We start from the raw sequence: 19,460 nt of genomic DNA on the forward strand, positions 1-19,460 counted from the left end.
TCCCTGAGTGATTGAGTGAGCAGGTCTGTGTGTGTGAGAGAGAGTTTGCGTGTGAGAGAGAGTGTACGTGTCAGAGAGAATGTAAGAGTGTGTGTGAGGGAAAGTGTGTATGTGTTGAAGAAAATATTGAGAGGCAGACCTTGAGCATTAACCAGTTTATTACACAATATATCATGGGGAGACCACCGTCCCACACTGTGGCTCAGTACGACTCCGAAGTAGAGCTAAATGTTACAGGATTATATAGAAAACAAAACCCTGGTTTATCTGTTCATCACAAAGAGTCAGGATGGTCCGAGGAGGAACCGAATCACGGGTCAGCCCTAACTGATGCTACACATTCCACAAGTAGACAGGATTGAAAGTTATCACGCAACATTACAGAGCTTCATAACAAATGTAGGACAGATGTCCTTAATTCGAGGAACAATACACATTAAGCAATATATCGTAGAGAGAGAGAAGCTGATTGACAAGCAAGGCATCTTTGAGCAATTAATCTACACACACCAGCAATACATCACATCATTGTGAAAGAGGAACTAAGTCATGTGAGACAGCCTCTCACAGTTACATGTCAAATACTTTTGTTCTGCTGGGTGAGGTGCACTTCATCAAAATGGTTCTGGGGGGGGGAAGCCATGACCAAGAAATTGGCTTCCACAGTATGTGTGTGTTAGAGAGAGAGAGAGTGTGAGTGTATGTCTCTGTAAGTCTGTGTCTGTAAAATGTTATTACTTCAGGTTTCTGGTTAATTGCTGTCTTATGATTTGTTCTGTATTTTGATGTTGCTATGATCTTATGTAATGCAGTGGAGGAGGGAGAGCGTGCAGATAAACCTGGGCTCTTGCTGTATAATTCTGCTCCAAAATGCTCTCACTCTCCCTTTCGACTAATCTTTTCTCTTTTTATCATGAGGAAATTTTATTTGGAAAACTGCGAATGTGAAGATCCAGATCGTTCAGGGGTTTGGAAAGCTTTGAACAAGAATGACCTCCAGAGGTGGGGTGTGGAGGTTGAAGGGGCGGTGGCGGGGAGGGGGATGTGGAGGGGTGAACATTGGCCTGAGGCCTATTCTAGAGGCAGCAGCCCAATGGGGATCTGTGTCTCTTTATGATCCCGAGGTTGAATGCGGATTGTGGAGTAGAGCAGGATGGTAAAATCTGACAGTGACAGAGAGGTTTGGGGAATTGAGAGAGCAGGAGATACAGGAGAGCGAGAGAGAGAGGCATTTTAAGATTCTGAATTATCTGTATTGTAAGATTCTGGGGTAACAGGAAATCATTAGAACTTAACCAGCATCATAGAGGGAAGAATCAATCAAATTATTCTGGCTGTTGATCCATTGCCGCACTGTGTACCAACTGCCCCAGTAACACACGGGCAGTGACTGGTTTAGTCAGCTAACCCGTCACTTCAAAGGTTTCCAAAGGGTCTGGCTTGAAAACTCAACTCATCACCTGACATGTTTGTGTTTGGATGTTGCCAAGAGTGACAGTGAGGAAAACCTGGGATCTTGCTGTGCTATCTCTTCACAGAGATTTTCCCACTTTGCCTTTCAACTAATGTTACCTCTTTTTTCCTCCCGGGGGTTTTTTTTTTCAAAGAAGATCTAAGGAGGGCAATGTTTGGCTTTCTCCAAGAGGGGGACATGGTCCTGAGGCCTGTTGGACAGGCTACACCCTGTGGGGCCCATGTGAGTTTTATCTGTTTATAACCCCGAGGTTTAATCTCCTCTCTGGGTGGGCTCTGGTTTTCCTCAGGGCCACTGGATAACTGGGCCCTGTCGGATTGCGGCCCTGGGTGTTTTTAAAACAGATTTGAAGCCTGGGGTTAAAGTAACCTGGACCTTGGGATTTGACACAAATATGTCAAGCCCCCTCCTCTGATCGACAGGAGTCCCCAAGGAGGAACTTAAAGGCTTAAATGTAAAACTCTCTCTCTAAAGACCTTTTATCACGTCAGAGCAAAATGTGTGAATATTAAAGTGACATTGGGTGAGGGGGAGAGAGAGAGAGAGACGGAGGGTGGGAGAGAGAGGTATTTGCGATTGTTAAATATGTGTCATGTTAGTGCCTGGGGATATAGCAAATATTTAACATTTAATCAATATCCCGTCACAAGAATTTGAGCTGATCTTGTTCCTGACACATTGCTGCCTAAGGGATTTTGCTGTGCTTTGATGGCCTGTAGCAACATGACTGTAGCAATGAATATCTCAATGAACTCACCATTTAGAGGCTGCCTGATGGGTCCAGGATTGAAATTTCCCAAAGTTTTCCCCAATTTAATCAGAGGCTGGGCATTGCTGAGGGACAGTTTGTGTGAGGGAGGGACTGGAAACCCTGGCCTCCTGCTGTGCGGTTTCTTTAAAGGTGTCCATCCTTTCCTCTTCCAGTAACTTTCTCCCTCTCCCTCCATCCGGCCACCTCACACAGGAATCTTTTATTTTGAAACTAAAACGGCCTGAGGCCTATTGGACAGGGCCCCATGGGGCCCACCTAAGTTGTGTGTCTGTTTATTACCCTGGGGTTCGATTCACTCCAGAGTCCCTGGTTTACTTTAGGGCCCTCTGGTTAACTGGGCTCTGTCGGATTGCGGCCCTGTCATTTTAAGAACAAATTTGAATCTCGGGGTTAAAGGGAACCAGGGATTTGACACAAACATGTCAACCCTCCTTCCGGTGCGTATCTGACCGAGAGGACTCCCCAAAGAGGAAATTAAAAACCTCAATGCGAAAGGGTCTCCAAAGACTCATTCCCAAATCAGAGTAATGCGTGATGTGTGTAGGCCAGGATGATAATATTTGATAGTCCAATCAATAAGACATAGTTTGCCCATTTCAGTTCAATTCCCTGAGGATCCCACACACAACAGTCTGACTTGTTCTAATTTTAAGTGGGTGGCGGCTAGAAATATTTTGCAGCGCCACGTGATTTTTTTTTAAACGAAGGAGTAAAAAGACAAAACATAGGCAAAGAGAGAGAGAGTGTGCAGGAGGGAGCTGGCAAAGGATCGGGGGAGGTGGGGGTGGGAAAGAGAATGGGGATCTCCAATATCTCGTCACTGCCCGGCTCCAATCACTTTCTTCTACAAAGTGCCACACGCAAACTTAAATCCTGGGTCAGAGGGGGTGATTTTTGTTTTAAAAAAGGATTCCAAACGACACTGACGGCTTCTTAGCTGAACATAAAGTGGGATTTCAGCACGTTCTGGAGCAGGGAGGCACAAGGTGTGGGATCGCACTGTGCATCAATGGTCTGCAGTGGTGCTGGCACACAGACTGCTGGGAAACAGTGCTCGAGTTTGTAAAACAATATTGTCAACTATCAACGCAACAGTCTTTTAATAAGGCGAGATAAGGATTACAACGTACAAACTTGAGAGAGAGATCAAAGGTGGAGGAGGAGGAGAGAGAGAGACAGTGTGAGAGAGAGAGAAAGATCAGAGATGGAGGTAAGTGAGAGAAAGAGAGACTGAGAAAAGATCAGAGATTTGGAGGAGAGAGAGAGAACAGTGTGTGTGTGAGAGAGAGACAACAAGAGAGAGAGAAAGATTAGAGATGGAGGAGGGAAGAGAGAGACATGCAATGAGAGAGAGAGAGAAATCAGAGATGGAAAGGGGGAGAGGCAGAGAAAAAGAGAGAGAAAGATCAGAGATGGAGGGGGAAGAGAGACAGAAACATGATATATGGGGGGAGAGAAAGAGAGAGACAGTGAGAGAGAAAGAGAAAGATCAGAGATGGAGAGAGAGAGAAAAGTCAGAGATTGAGATGAGAGAGAGAGTGACAGTGAGAGACAGAGAGAAAGATCAGAGATGGGGCGAGAGAGAGAGAGAGATAAAGGATGGGGGAGAGAGAGAGAGAGATGAAGGATGGGGGGGAGAGAGAGAGAGAGAGCAAGAAAGATGAGAGATGGGGGAGAAAAATAGATCAGAGATGGGAGGAGAGAAAGAGAGAGACAGCGAGAGAGAGCAAACTCTTTTTGTTTATCAGGGGCCAGGATTAAATCATTAACCAGCATCAGGGAGACACACAATCTGTCTGTAGTCACTCTGCTGCTTGTAGGATCTTGCGTGTTTCATTACCTGCAGTGCGGCCTACACTGCAACATAGGATATTTGGTCAGCATGGACAAGTTGGACTGAAGGGTGTGTTTCTGTGCTGTACATCTCTATGACTTGAAGTGGTTCTGTCTCAAAATATCTTTTGCAGAGGCTCTAATTTTACATTTTTCTTGTTTATTTTCTCTCTCATTCTGTGCATCTGCTTCCCTCTGCACCTTCCTCTGTGTGTGTGTCTCTCTCACTCTCACTCTCTCCCCCCATCTTTCCCTCCCTCCATTCACCATTCCTCAGTCTGGGTCTTGCTCCTTCCCCCCGGCAATCTCTCTGGACTGTCCAATCATTTTAAAATGGTCAATGCTGCAATGCGACCGGTCTGCTTTGCAAAGTGACAGAGGTTAAGTCTGGGAGAGAGTGTGGGGACAGAGAGATGGAAGGAGAGAGGGAGAGAACATGGGAAGGCAGGGATGGACGTGAGATCGAAGGGCTGTGGGGAGTGTGCAAGTGGGGATATAGGGTCAGGGAATAGATACAAGGGGCTGGAGGTGTGGAGGTCTCTAGTCACTGAACATTGAAAGTGAAGGAGAAATAGTTTGCAGCACGAGTGAAGATGAGAATCCGGGACAGAGAGAAAGAGACAGGGACAATGAGTGGGGTGGAGGGGAGGGGTGACAGTGTCTCAGTCTTTGCAGCCCCTGGTTTGTAACTGCGTGTGTGTGATGTGATTCTGTTGGAATGCAGCGAGACTGCATGTGGGATCTTGCTGTGCGGTTGTTCCTTCATTCCAACTTTAGCCCCTTCTCAGGGGATTGTGTGTGAGCACGGCAGGTTGGAGGGTGGGGGTGGGGGGGTGGGGGGGAGTGGGGAGGAATCAGCAGCAGCCCTGATCCTCTGTGAAGCTTTGTGAATCGTTACGTGGGAGAGTGGTATCAGGCAGGGGGCCGCCAGGCAGCGAGGCTTAATTGGGAGGTGCAGGCACCACTCGAATGCAGTTTACGGCTGAGGTGAGGGGAACAGGGGAGGGGAGGGCTGGATTTCCCTATCTCTCCAGGCAGCCGTTCCTTTTCTGTGGTTCATCTTGGGGCACGGTGAGAGAGAGAGAGAGAAACACAGGGACGGAGAGATTGTGAAACACAGGGGATGGGGGGGGGGGTGGGGGGGGGGTGGAGGTGAAGTCTAGACTGGGGTAAAGGAAGGATGCGACACTGCACCCACCATCACACCATGGGCAAACTCAACTTGGCCCAGTAGTCAGACTGGTGTCAAGTGTAAAGGTAAACCCTCAGACCAAGGGGGTACACAGCAAGATCCCACAGGCAGCCCTGTGCGGGACTGCGGAAGGATTCCCCACCAACACCAACACTATCTCTGCGACCCCAGCCGCTCACATGAAGAGAGGGGACTGATAATGAGCTGAAGGACAATCTGCACAGCAGGATCCCAGCAGTTGTTTCCCCCTCCAAGCCCCCCCCCCCCATCCTAAAGGAGAGTGAAAATGTCTGCAATATTCATTGCCCACTCTCAGAAACCACCCCCGCCAACTCTGTGTGAATTTGGAAAGTTTGACCCCTACTGTAAAAGGACAGAGGCCATAGACTCTCACCGCACACCAAGGGCTGTACTGTGAAAACAGGCCTCCCCCTCCTCCATTTCAACTCAGGAGCTGGGCTCTGACTGAACACTGGTGTTAACCCTGCTTCTCCCATCCACCCAACCCCCCACAAACAGATCCTGTACCCACACCCCCACCAAACCCCCTCTCCCTCTGTCAGCTGTCTTCCTTTTCCCTCCAACGTCCCCATCTAACCCCCCCCCCACTCCCACCCTCACCTTGCTGTGCAGGATCCCACAAGCAACAAAATGTTAACATGACCCCCCCATGTTGACAGAGAGGGTCAATTTAATCCAATACATTTGGTAGGCAGAGGTCAGACCCTGCAGTTTCTGCTCATTTGAAATACATAGCACTCCCCTGCTCCCCATTCCCAGAGCCTTCACTGACCTCCCCCCACCCCCACACTTCCTCAAAGCCCCCGCACCGCTCCCCCCCCACAGACAGCATCAAGGTTGCAGTCAATGGGAACAATCCTTTCCAACAGTTAACCCCTCTCTGTCCCCTGCAAAACTAGAATGAGGCAGGTAAAGCTCCATGGCGAGTGGAATTAGAAACTGAGAAGCAGAAATAGTTTTTGGGGGGGGCAAAATATTTGTGGACTATGGCTCAGTGTGGGGAATATTTGAAGGGATCTCAAAGTTTTGTGGGAGTGGCCAATATTGGGGGGGGGGGGCACACAAAGTGGGTGAGTTGAAATATTGTGTGAGAAACGAAGCTCACTCACTTCAATAATTTCAGTCCGAGACAAGATCTGAAGCAATCAGTATGTTTATTATACAGTTGTAAGCGTGGTGCCTGGAATAGGGCACGCAGAGTTTAGCAAGTACATATCTTATACAGGATTCACTACTCCCAACCCGGTGCCCATTACTATTGTTTCTCTGTTGCCTTATCCGGCCTTGTACATAACAAAGGACAAGTTTTACTCGGCTATGTCACCACATCCTGCTGAGGCCCATTGTTAGGTATATCCTCCTTCACTACTATATATTTCCCCCAGCTGTGACATTTCCTCCCTTTCCCCAACCATATTGATCCTTATGACTTTTTAATTGGGGTTTGTTTTTGTGTTTTTGCAGAAGTGGGAAACAGATGCTTATAACTACTGTTTGTACAAGCATATCTGGCTTAACCTACATCCTCACAGCACCTTATCTATTTGTCTATAACATCTACCATTGTTTGCAGGCACGTTTCATTCTTGTATGCACATTTTAGCTAATACAAAAACAATTATACATTTCCTTCACATAGTTTTCATTCTTTTTGACTCAGCTCTTGGTTGAAACAACTATACACTGGTGTGAGTGCATTTACCTTGCACAAGTAATTATGATTGCAGAAGTAACACTACTTTACCTATATCCCACAACTGTGATGGAGGACAAACTTTGGGGGCAATATTTGGGGGAGAACTGAAATGGGGGAAATGCATATTTGAGGGGATAGTATTTGCCAGGTGGCTGGCAAAATATTTGTGCAGGGGAGTGCAATTACCTGAGGAGGAGCAACGTTATTTGGAGGGGTCCAAGGTTTGGGGATTGGGTAGAAAACTGTGGGGAGAGGGCAAAACTGAGTGACACACCTTGGGGATGGGTAAAGAGAGGAGCAAAACTATGAGGCAGTGAAACATGTTTAGGGAACATCGGGGTGTTTGGGGGGGGGGCAGAAAATGGAGGAGGGGAAGGTATGAAATGAGCGAACTAGAAGGGGGGCTCAAAATTGGGTGACACAAAATTCTCGGGTGCGAATTTGGCAGGGCCCAAATTCGGCAAATTTAGATGGAGACAAAATTTTGAGGGGTGGGGGTGGGGGGGGGGGGGGGCTGTGGGAAAAAAAAAGATGCAGTGAAAAACATGGGGCAGAGGAAAATTGAGGCAAAGAGAAAGATGAAGAGAGAAAGATGGAGGGAAAATACACAGAGAGAAAGAGAGACAGAGGGAGGGGACAAAGAGAATGGGAGAATGAAATAAAGCAATACAAGAGTTGGCTTTGTGAGAGACAGAACCACAAGTGAGAGAAAGAAAGAAAAAGAGACAAAGAGCGAGATAGCAAAATAGAGACAAGACACAGAGAGAGAGAGAGAATGTGACAGAGAGAGAGAGAGAGAATGTGACACAGAGAGAGAGAGAGAGAGGGTGCAAGAGGCAGAAGCAGAGAAAGTCATAAAGAGAAGTCAGTCAGAGAAAGACAGGAGTTCAGGAAGAGGTGACACTCACCACTGCTGTAGGTCCCAGGACTGTCTCTGCCTCAATGGTTTCTCACACTCCCTCTTTTCCATGAGGGACAGACCTTGCCCCTGGGGTTTGCTTCAGGAAACGGTGGGGGTGGGGGTGGGGGGCAGGGGTGTGTAAAGAATCAAACCTGGCATTGATATTCCAGCAGTACCCATACACTCTCTTTCTCGATTTGAAGGTGCCAGTGTTGGATTGGGGTGGACCAAGTTGAAAATCACACAACACCAGGTTATAGTCAAAATGTTTCTCGCTCACTCACTCAAACACACAGACAGAAACCCTCTGACACTGACCTCCCGCTTCTGGCCACATGGCAAAAGGATGTATGGCTGCCCCCAGGTCTGTCACTCAAACCCTTCTCTCTTCCCAGTAAACCCCAGCTCATCCAGTCAGATCCCAGCTCTTTCTACCAGGAACACACCTCCCAACCAGTAAGCAGCAGACCAAGAGGGAACGGACGATGATCAGGGGGAGGGAGGAATTATGAGAGAAAGCAGTAACTCAATAGTTCAGCCCAGATGGTCCCCATCCCTCCCCCTCACTCATACTTCATCTCTCTCTCTCTCTCTCACACACACACACACACACACATATACACCTTCACACTCACTGTCACACATGCACATACATACTCTCTCTCTCACACACATACACATTTTTACTCTCTCTCTCACACGTGCAAAAACCTAACCTGAACTTTGCACAGAGACAAAGCTGCAGTTTCAAACCAGCTACAACACATTTTTACTCAGAAAAGGGAACAAAGGATTCTGTAGGTAAGGAACTCAGATTTATCCCACAGGAGAACACAGTATTTTCACACAGACCAACACAAAGTGTGAGTGGGACTGAAATTAACCAGCTAGGTCAGCAAATGTTACTTTTAATGAATTTCTGAGAATGAACATCAATCCATTTCACAGATGGATATCATTTGATTACGTGGATCTGGTATACGAGTGGATGTTTACTTATTGTGCAAATGATAATGAACTTATTAAACACATTCACCTCCTTCCTGACAATTCAGAGGGGGACAACACATCCTGTCCCACTTTCTCATCGAGATTATGTCCGTAAAAGCTGGAAATTAGCTGGTTGTCACAAACTGTGTTAAAGACGGTTAAACTCAGGGTAGTGTCAGTTACTGCGCAGAGAGTCTGTGTGTGTGTGTCTGTGTGTATGTGAGTCTGTCTGTGTGTGTGTGTGTGTGTGTGTGAGAGAGTGTGTGCGCGTGTGTGAGTGTGTGTGTGTGTGTCAGTACGTACAGGAGTTGGAAGGTCACATTACAGCTGTACAGGATATTGGTTAGGCCACTTTTGAAATACCACGTGTGATTCTGGTCTCTCTGTTATAGGATGAATCTTGTAAAACTTGAAAGGGTTCAGAAAAGATATACAGAGATGTTGCCAGGGTTGGAGGGTTTGAACTACAGAGAGAGGCTGAACAGGCTGGGGCTGTTTTCCCTGGAGCTTCAGGGGCTATGGAGTGACATTATAGAAGTTTATAAAAACACAAAGGGCTTGGATGGGGTGAATAGCCAAGGTCAGTCATGTTGATGTGTGTTCCCATATGTGTGTTTATGTCTGTCTGTCTACCTCTGGCTGACAGGACTCACTGAAGGGAAGTTTGATTGAAGGAATGAATTAAGAAGTCTCTCTCTCTCTCTCTCTCGTGCGCGCTTGCTCACTCCATATGTTTTAAGTGATACAATGCCACCCTCTGGTGGCCTCCCCACATCACTACCCCCGGGGACAGATTTTATTTTAAGAGTAATAGACGTGAGAACATAAGAAATAGGGGCCACCCAGATCCCTCTGCACAGGAGTATATGTAGCCTGCTCCCCCATTCAATAAGACCATGGCTGATCCTTTCACGGCCTCAGCTCCACTTAATTCCTTTACTGTTCAAAACATTATCTACCTTGGCTTTGAAAGCATTTACTGAGGGAGCCTTAACTACTTCCATAGGGAATTCCATAGATTTACATAGAACATCGAACATTACAGCGCAGTACAGGCCCTTCGGCCCTCGATGTTGCGCCGCCCTGTCATACTAATCTGAAGCCCATCCCACCTACACCATTCCACGTACGTCCATATGCCTGTCCAATGACCACTTAAATGCACTTAAACCTGGCGAATCTACTACCGTTGCAGGCAAAGCATTCCATACCTTTACTACTCTCTGAGTAAAGAAACTACCTCTGACACCTGTCTTATACCTATCTCCCCTCACTTTAAAGTTATGTCCCCTCATGTTTGCCATCCCCATACTTGGAAAAAGGCTCTCCCTGTCCACCTCTGATTATCTTATATGTCTCTATTAAGTCACCTGTCAACCTTCTTCTCTCTAATGAGAACAGCCTCAAGTTCCTCAGCCTTTCCTCGTAAGACATTCCTTCCATACCAGGCAACATCCTAGTAAATCTCCTCTGCACCCTTTCCAAAGCTTCCACATCCTTCTTATAATGCGGTGACCAGAACTGTACACAATACTCCAAGTGTGGCTGTACCAGAGCTTTGTACAACCCTGAGTGAAAGATTCCTCCTCAGTTTGGTCTTAAATCTACTCCCCCTAATTTTGAGACTATGCCCTCTTGTCCTAGTTTCACCTGCCCCTGGAAAAGTCCTCTCTATTTCTATTTTATCTATTCACTTCATAATTTAATACGTTTCTATAAGATCGCCCCTCTTTCTTCTAAATTCCAATTAGTATAATCCCAGTCTAATCAGTCTCCCCTCATAACCCAATCCCCTAAACTCCAGAATCAACCTAGTGAACCTCCTCTGCACCCTCTCACCCTTGTGCCAATACATCCTTTCTCAAGTAAGGAGACCAAAACTGCACAAAGTACTCCAGGTGTGGCCTCACCAACATCCGATACTGCTGCAACATAACCTCTCTGCTTTTAAACTTAATCCATTTAGCAATGATGGACAAACTTCCTGCTGCATCTGCAGACCAAGCTCCTGTGATTCATGGGTCCTCTGCTGTTTGTAATTTTTATTAATGACTTGGAAGAGGGAGTCGAAGGGTGGGTCAGTAAATTTGCAGATGATACGAAGATTGGTGGAGTTGTGAATAGTGAGGAGGGCTGTTGTTGGCTGCAAAGAGACTTAGATATGATGCAGAGCTGGGCTGAGGAGTGGCAGATGGAGTTCAACCCTGTCAAGTGTGAGGTTGTCCATTTTGGAAGGACAAATAAGAATGCGGAATACATGGTTAACGGTAGGGTTCTTAGTAAGGTGGAGGAGCAGAGGGATCTTGGGGTCTATGTTCATAGATCTTTGAAAGTTGCCACTCAGGTGGATAGAGCTTGTAAGAAGGCCTATGGTGTATTAGCCGTTCATTAGCAGAGGGATTGAATTCAAGAGTCGTGAAGTGATGTTGCAGCTGTACAGGACCTTGGTTAGGCCACATTTGGAGTACTGTGTGCAGTTCTGGTCGCCTCATTTTAGGAAAGATGTGGAAGCTTTGGAGAGGGTGCAGAGAAGATTTACCAGGATGTTGCCTGGAATGGAGAATAGGTCATACGAGGATAGGTTGGGAGTGATAGGCCTTTTCTCATTGGAACGGCAAAGGATGAGGGGTGACTTGACAGAGGTTTATAAGATGATCAAAGGAATAGATAGAGTAGACAGTCAGAAACTTTTTCCCTGGGTACAACAGAGTGTTACAAGGGGACATAAATTTAAGGTGAAGGGTGGAAGGTATAGGGGAGATGTCAGGGGTAGGTTCTTTACCCAGAGAATGGTGGGGGCATGGAATGCGCTGCCTGTGGGAGTGGTAGAGTCAGAATCATTGGTGACCTATAAGCGGCAATTGGATAGGTACATGGATGGGTGCTTAAGCTCGGACAAATGTTCGGCACAACATCGTGGGCCGAAGGGCCTGTTCTGTGCTGTATTGTTCTATGTTCTATGTTCTATGCAGAAGGACATTCAGATCCCTCCACACAACAGCATGCTTCAATTTCTTACCATTTTTTGCAGTTAATTTATATTTTACTATTCCTACCAAAATGGGTGACTTCACATTTATTAACATTGTACTCCATCTGCCACACACTTAAACTATCTATGGCCTTTTGCAAAGTTTCACAGTCCTCTGCACACTTTGCTCTATTACTCATCTTAGTGTCATCCACAAATTTTGACACGCTACATGTGGTCCCCAACTCTAAATCTGTGTAAATTGTGAATAATTGCAGTACCAGTACTGATCTCTGAGGCAGACTAGTCACTGATTGCCAACCAGAAAGACACTCATTTATCCCCACTCTTTGCTCCGTGTTAGTTAACCAATCCTCTATCCATGCTAATACATTGCCTTAACACCTTGCATCTTTATTTTATGCAGCAGCCTTTTGAATGCCTGTGAAAATCTAGATGCACTACATCTACTTGGTCCCCATTATCCACCATGCTCATAAAGTCTTGATAGAATTCCAGTAGATTAGTTAAGCATGACCTGCCCTTCATAAACCTATGTCTCACCTGCCAATGGGACTATTTCTATCTAGCTGCCTTGCTATTTCTACCTTGATAATAGCCTCAAGCATCTTCCCCACTACAGAAGTTAAGCTAACTGGTCTATAATTCCTCATCTTTTGTCTACCTCCTTTCTTTAAACAGTGGCATCACATTTGCTGTTTTCTAATCTGCTGGAACTGCCTCAGAGTCCAGTGAATTTTGCAAACTTACCACAAGTGCATTTGCTATTTCTCCTGCTACCTCTTTTGGCACCCTGGAATGCATTCCATCAGGGCCGGGAGATTTGTCTACCCTTAGCTCCATTAACTTGGCTAACATCATCTCTTTTGTGATAATAATTGTTTCCAAATCCTCTCCTACCCTCGTCTCTTTGTCAATCACTGGCATGTTACTCATGTCCTTCACTGTGAAGACTAACACAGAATACCTATTTAATGCCTCACCGATTTCCTCATATCCTGTGACTAAATGCCCCTTCTCATCCTCTAAAGGACCAATGTTTACTTTATCCACTCTTTTTCATTATATATATTTATAGAAATATTTGTTATCTATCTTTATATTCTGACATAGTTTATTCTCATAACCTATCTTACTTTTCTTTACAGCTTTTTTCATGACTTTCTGTTGACCTTTAAAGCTATCCCTACTTCTAGTTTCCTGCTGATCTCGGACACGTTGTATGCCTTCTCTTTCAATTTGATAAGCCTCCTTTATTTTCTTAGATGCCCATGGTCGATTACTTCTTTTCTTACAGTCTTTCTTTTCATTCATTTATACTTTTGCTGAGCACTTTGAAACATTGCTTTGAAAATCCTCTACTGTTTGCCAATTGCCCCACAATAATGTCTTTGCTTCCCATCTACTTTAGCCAACTCCTCCTTCATCCTATTGTAGTCTCCTTTGTTTAAGCACACGGCCCTGGTATTGGATTTTATTTTCTCGCTTTCCATCTGTATTCTAAATTCAACCAGACTGTGATCAACCCTTCCAAGAGGATCCCTCAGTACGAAATCATTAATTATTCCTGTCTCATTACAAAGGACCAGATCTAGGACAGCTTGCTCACTTGTCAGTTCCATTACATACTGTTCAAGAAAACTATTGTGGATTCAATAAACTCCTTCTCGAGGCTACCCTGACCGACCCGATTCGGCTAATCAATGTGTAGTTGATTCTCCCAGGTTGTGCGGTTGTTTTGACCTCCAAACAATGTCTTTGGAGACACAGAGCAGTTTTCGCCAATTGATGTTACCCCTGAGATATGAGGAGGAGATGAAAAAACGCAGTTTTGGCCTCATCCACTCCACTTTGAATTATTTTCACACTTACAATCACTTACTTACAAGAATACTTGAATGAGCATTTTGAATTATCATAGCATTCAAGGCTATGGGGTCCAGGTAGGCAAGTGGTACTAGTGTAGATTTACAAATAAAAACAGAAATTTCTGGAGAACTCAGCAGGTCTGCCAGCAGCTGTGCAAAGAAAGTTAAAGTTTCACATCCAGTGACCCTTCTTGAGGGGTGGTATAACTATGGTGGTACAGATCTGATGGGCCAAAGGGTCTCTTTGGATGGATGATTCCCTCCCTAGCTATCTTCTGATCAGAGAAGAAATGGTGGGGGGTTGAAAGCTCGGAGGACACATATTATGAGTGAAGTTCAAAGGGGAATCAGGCACAATGGAGTAATGGCTGCCTTATTACCCAAAGCGCCCCGCGCTCGGAAAAGCGGTCTATCTCGGCCATGGGGGCGGGCGAGGCTTGCGAGGCGCATGCGCAGCGCCGGCCGGGCGGCCATTGTCACAGGAGCTGGGAAAGAGAGACTGGGATTTGTGGAGGAGGGGGTGCAATCCCAGACTGCTTCCCCCGGGTAAGGAGAAGCATGCATAGGCACTAATGCAGACTTCCCCGCCTGGAAGGGTCGACGTTTGTTGTAATTCCGCAGGAAAATAACCTTTTTTTTATTTGCATAAGAAAGCAGACAATAATAAACTCAGCCCAGGTCTGTAGGGGTGGGGAGGGGGAGATTGGTTTGGGGGAAGATGGGTCTTTTTGTTTTGCAAAATGCTTAAACTTTCCTCTCCCCATTTTTTCCATTTTTTTTATTCCTTTGTTGAAGGTTGGAAAGGGTGTGGGAAGGGCAAGTTCTTTGCATGGTTAGGAATGATTCAGGTGTGCCCCCTCAAAGTGATATTGAAGAGAGTGGGCATTAGTACCAGCTGACAGGGTGGCAGATAGCGACATGGCCGTAACAAGGGCATTGCCAGGCTGACACACTGAGCAGATGAATGGCGTTTACAATTTTAACATGGAAATGTGGGATCAGGCTCTGCATTTTGACCGAGAGGTCTACGGGGGGGGGGGCGAAGGAGTAGAACTTAGACTATTTCCTACGTGATGAAAGGCTTCTGAAACCTGGAGCACAAAATGGACTTGGGAGTCCTTTTTCAAAACAATCTTGAAGGCTAACAGGCAGGCTCAGTTGGTGGTCGGGATAAAATACAAGAGCAGAAATGTACTGCTAAGAGTCTGGTCAAATTGCATTTAGAGTATTATGAGCTGTTTTGGACCCATACATAAAGAAGGATGTGCTGGCTTTGGAGGGGACCCTTGGATACAAGAATGATCCTGGGGATGAAGAGCTTGTCGTGTGAGGAGAGGTTGAGGACTCTGAGTCTGAACTTATTGGAGTTTAGAAGGATTAGGAGGAATCTGATTGCAACTTACAAAATACCAAAAGGCCTGGATAGAGTGGACAAGAAGATTAGTAGCAGAAGGTTGAATAGGCTGGGGCTATTTTCCTTGGAGCATTGAAGATTGAGGGGTGACCTTATAGAGGTTTATAAAATCCTGAGGGGCATGGATAGGATGACTAGCCAAGGTCTTTTCCTCCGGGCAGTAGTGTCCAAACCTAGGGGTTATAGATTTAAGGTGTAAGGGGAAGGATTAAAGGGGGACCTGAGAAGCAAATGTTTCATGCAAAGGGTGGTATGTGTGTGAAACGAGCTGCCAGAGGAAGTGGTGGAGGCTGGTACAATTACAACATTTAAAAGGCATCTGGATGGGGGACATGGAGAGGAAGGGTTTAGAGGGACATGGGCCAAGTGGTAACTTAGAGTATCTGGTCAGCATGAATGAGTTGGACCGAAGGGTCTGTTTCCATGCTGTACATCTCTGTGACTGTTCGAGACTCGAACCTGAGGGCACAGCCTCAGAGTGAAGGGAAGACTGTTTTGAACTGCATTGAACGTATAATGTTAGAGCGCAGTACAGGCCCTTCAGCCCTCGATGTTGCGCCAACATGTGAAACCAATCGAAGAATTTATTCAGCCAGATGAGAGAGATGGGAGAAAATCCAACTTGTGAAAGGAGGGGCAGAGGAAAAAACCTGAGAATGGGGGAGAGGGGGCACCGTTCAGGGGAGATGGTGGGAAATGGATCGCGGAGAGAGAGAGAGCGGGAGACTGTCGCATGAACTGGTGTGAGAGGCTGCCAGTTCTCTCTATCTTTCTCCTTTCTCCCACCTGTCTCATCTTTCTCCTTTCTCCTCTGTCTCTATCTAGGTATCTCCTTTCCCCGTTCTCTTTCTCTGTCTCTCATATCTCTCATTTCCCTTCTCTATCTCTCTCTCTGATGTCTCTCCTTTATGCTCTCTCATTCTGACATAACTCCTAGTCTCTTTGCCCCTCCTTTTCTCTTTCTCTTTCTCACTTTATCTCTGATGTCCTTTTCTCTTTCTCTCTGCCTGTGTCTTTCTCTCTCCCTCTGGCTCTGTCAGTCTCCCTCTCTCTTTCTGTCACACACTCTCTCTCTCTCTCTTTCTCTCTGTTTCTGTCCGACATCTCCTCCCTCTCTGTTTTCCTCACTCTCTCACTCTCTCTGTCTCCCTGACATCTCTCGTTCTCTCTCTCTACGTGCTTTTCTCTCTCTCTGACACCTCTCCTTCTCTCTGTCCCGCAGTAGAGATGATGAAGAGAAAGCTGTGGCCCCGGTGAGGCTGGGACAGTAAGAGGATGCTTACCTGTGTCCGGGAGCCAGTTCGACAGGAGCTGACTGCAGCGGCGATGGGGGTTTCTGCTGCTCCTGGCCAGCAGGAGGCACCGGACATGGCTGAGGCAGTCCCTGAGCAGCCTGGGGAGTTGCTGGTTGCTGGAACCGGGGAAGAGGAGGAGGTGTACATCTGCTCGGTGTGTGGGCGCGGTGTGACCGGGGCGTCGCCATTCTCCTTGCACCAGAGGGTCCACGCCAGCCACTGCTGTACCACCTGTGGCAAGGGTTTCAGCCGCTCATCCAACTTAGCCCGGCACTGCCGCACACACGCCCTCCAGCCAGCGCATGGCTGCCCATGCTGTGGCAAATGTTTCCGCCAGGCGTCCGACCTCCGGCGGCACCGGCTGGTGCACACCGGGGAGCGCTGGCACCGGTGTGGCGAGTGTGGCAAGTCCTTCACCCAGTCATCCAACCTGGCACGGCACAGGCGCATCCACACCGGGGAGCGGCCCTTCCGGTGCCCGCTCTGCGGCAAGGACTTCAACCGGATGTCCAGCCTGGAGCAGCACCAGCGTGTCCACACTGGCGAGAGGCCCTTTCGGTGCCTGCTCTGCGGCAAGGGCTTCAACCAGTCCTCCAATCTCTCCCGGCACCGGCACATCCACCGCCGGCATTGGGCGTGTCATCACCGCCGGCGCTGGGCCCTCGGCCCACCCGACCAGGACACTCTGCCATGAGAACATACCACCAAAACCAACACTCGCCAGAACCAACACCAATGCCGAGCCCCCATCAGAACTGACACACACTCTGAGCCCTCACCAGAACCAAAACTAACTCCAAGCCCCCACCAGAACCAGCACCATCACCGAGCCCCCACCAGAACCAACACCGAGCACCCACCAGAACCGACACCAACACCAAGACCCCATCAGAACCGACAACAACACCGAGCCCCCACCAGAACCAACACCAACACCGAGCACCCACCAGAACCAGCACCAAGACCCCACCAGAACCAGAACCGACACCAACACCGAGCCCCCACCAGAACTTACACCAACACCAATCCCTGACCAGAAATGACACCAACACCGAGCCACCACCAGAATAGACACCAACACCGAGCCCCACCAGGACCAACACCAACACTGAGCTCCACCAGAATCAACACTAACACCGAGCCCACACCAGAACCGACACCAACACCAATCCCCGACCAGAACCAACACCAACACCGAGCCCACACCAGAACCAACACCAACACCAATCCCCAACCAGAACAGACACTGACACCAATACTGAACCACCACCAGAATCGACACCAACACCGTGCCCCCACCAGAACTGACACCAACACCGAGCTCCCACCAGAACCGACACCAACACCGAGCTCCCACCAGAACCGACATCAACACCTAGCCTAGCCCCCCCCAGAACCAACACCAACACCGAGCCCCCACCAGAACCAACACCGAGCCCCCACTAGAACCAACACCGAGCCCCACACCAGAACCAACACCAACACCGAGCCCCCACCAGAACCAACACCAAGCCCCACACCAGAACCAACACCAGCACCAAGCCCCTACCAGAACTGACACCCACACCGAGCCCCCACCAGAAACAAAACCAACACCGAGCCCCCACCAGAAACAATACCAACACCAAGCCCCCACCAGAACCGACACCAACACCGAACTCCCACCAGAACCAACACCAACACCGAGCCCCCACCAGAAACAAAACCAACACCAAGCCCCCACCAGAACCGACACCAACACCGAACTCCCACCAGAACCAACACCAACACCGAGCCCCCACCAGAAACAATACCAACACCAAGCCCCCACCAGAATCGACACCAACACCTAGCCCCCACCAGAATCAACACCAAGCTCCCACCAGAACTGACACCAACCCCGTGTCCCACCAGAACTGACACCAACCCCGTGTCCCACCAGAACCAACACCAACACCAAGCCCCACACCACAACCAACACCGAGCCCCCACCAGAACTGACAGCAACACCGAGCTCCCACCAGAAACAACAACACCGAGCCCGCACCAGAACCGACACCAACACCAAGCCCCCACCAACACCGAGTCCCCAACAGAACCGACACCAACACTGGACCCCCATCAGCACCAACATCAACACCATGCCCCATTGACACCAGAACCATCCTAATTCCTCCAGGAACTCGACCCCTGGGAGTCTGTCCGTGAGCTGGATGTAGCACTGCAACTACAACAACAACAGCAAGGCAACACGTAGCACCTCTGTACGTCAGATTAAAGCCGGGTTTCTCACCAACCAGCTTCCGTGCGTTTTGAACAAGGGGGAAGGGCAGTGAGTCCTGCACCATGTGTGTGGTGTTTGGGTGACAGAGATTAGGGGAGAGGAGAGTGTGCATGGAGAAACTAGCTGCATGTTGGAGAGAAAATGGCAGGCAGCAAAGACGGAGCTTGAGAAGAGGCTACCAGCTATGCATTTTAACAGATTATCCAAACACTGGAGACGGTTCACACAAGTTTCACTCGAATGACTCCTGGGATGGAGGTGGCAGTGGGGTTTCTGTCTTCAGTGTAAAGGTTAGACAGGCTAGACAATAGACAGTAGGTGCAGGAGTAGGCCATTCAGCCCTTCGAGCCTGCACCACCATTCAATATGATCATGGCTAATCATTCCTAATCAGTATCCTGTTCCTGCCTTATCTCCATAACCCTTGATCCCACAATCCTTGAGAGCTCTATCCAACTCTTTCTTAAATGAATCCAGAGACTGGGCCTCCACTGCCCTCTGGGGCAGAGCATCCCACACAGCCACCACTCTCTGGGTGAAGAAGTTTCTCCTCATCTCTGTCCTAAATGGCCTACCCCATATTTTTAAGCTGTGTCCTCTGGTTTGGGACTCACCCATCAGCGGAAACATGTTTCCTGCCGCCAGAGTGTCCAATCCTTTCATAATCTTATATGTCTCAATCAGATCCCCTCTCAGTCTTCTAAACTCAAGGATATACAAGCCCAGTCGCTCCAGTCTTTCAGCGTAAG

The 19,460-nt window shown here is 47.9% G+C and overlaps 2 protein-coding genes across 3 annotated transcripts in view; one reads left to right on the forward strand and one right to left on the reverse strand.

Moving 5' to 3' along the window:
* The window catches only part of lig1 (ligase I, DNA, ATP-dependent), a 92,892-nt gene extending 78,679 nt beyond the window's left edge, over positions 1 to 14,213 (reverse strand). The window contains exon 1 of the mRNA XM_087984590.1: positions 14,120 to 14,213. Within this exon, the coding sequence (XP_087840716.1) occupies positions 14,120 to 14,213 (94 nt within the window). The remainder of the gene's footprint in view (positions 1 to 14,119) is intronic.
* LOC122544256 (uncharacterized) lies at positions 14,192 to 18,723 on the forward strand. Of its 2 annotated transcripts, none has more exons than XM_043683333.2 (2): positions 14,192 to 14,285; positions 16,376 to 18,723. In XM_043683333.2, the coding sequence occupies exon 2, from the start codon at positions 16,429 to 16,431 to the stop codon at positions 17,140 to 17,142; it is 714 nt and encodes a 237-aa protein (XP_043539268.1). In that variant the 5' UTR covers positions 14,192 to 14,285; positions 16,376 to 16,428; the 3' UTR covers positions 17,143 to 18,723. The 2 variants fall into 2 exon arrangements, with proteins under 2 accessions (XP_043539268.1, XP_043539269.1); XM_043683334.2 differs by having other exon boundaries at positions 14,267 to 14,285; positions 16,379 to 18,723.
* The last annotated feature ends 737 nt before the right edge of the window (positions 18,724 to 19,460 follow it).

This window comes from Chiloscyllium plagiosum, unplaced genomic scaffold (assembly GCF_037043375.1).
Source record: "Chiloscyllium plagiosum isolate Xiang-an unplaced genomic scaffold, Cpla_swu_hap1 HiC_scaffold_49, whole genome shotgun sequence".
NCBI classification, from domain to species: domain Eukaryota; kingdom Metazoa; phylum Chordata; class Chondrichthyes; order Orectolobiformes; family Hemiscylliidae; genus Chiloscyllium; species Chiloscyllium plagiosum.

What these genes read in the sequence shown, in the direction of transcription:
- LOC122544256 (XM_043683333.2), top strand. Translation starts at nt 16,429, where the DNA reads ATGCTTACCTGTGTCCGGGAGCCAGTTCGACAGGAGCTGACTGCAGCG.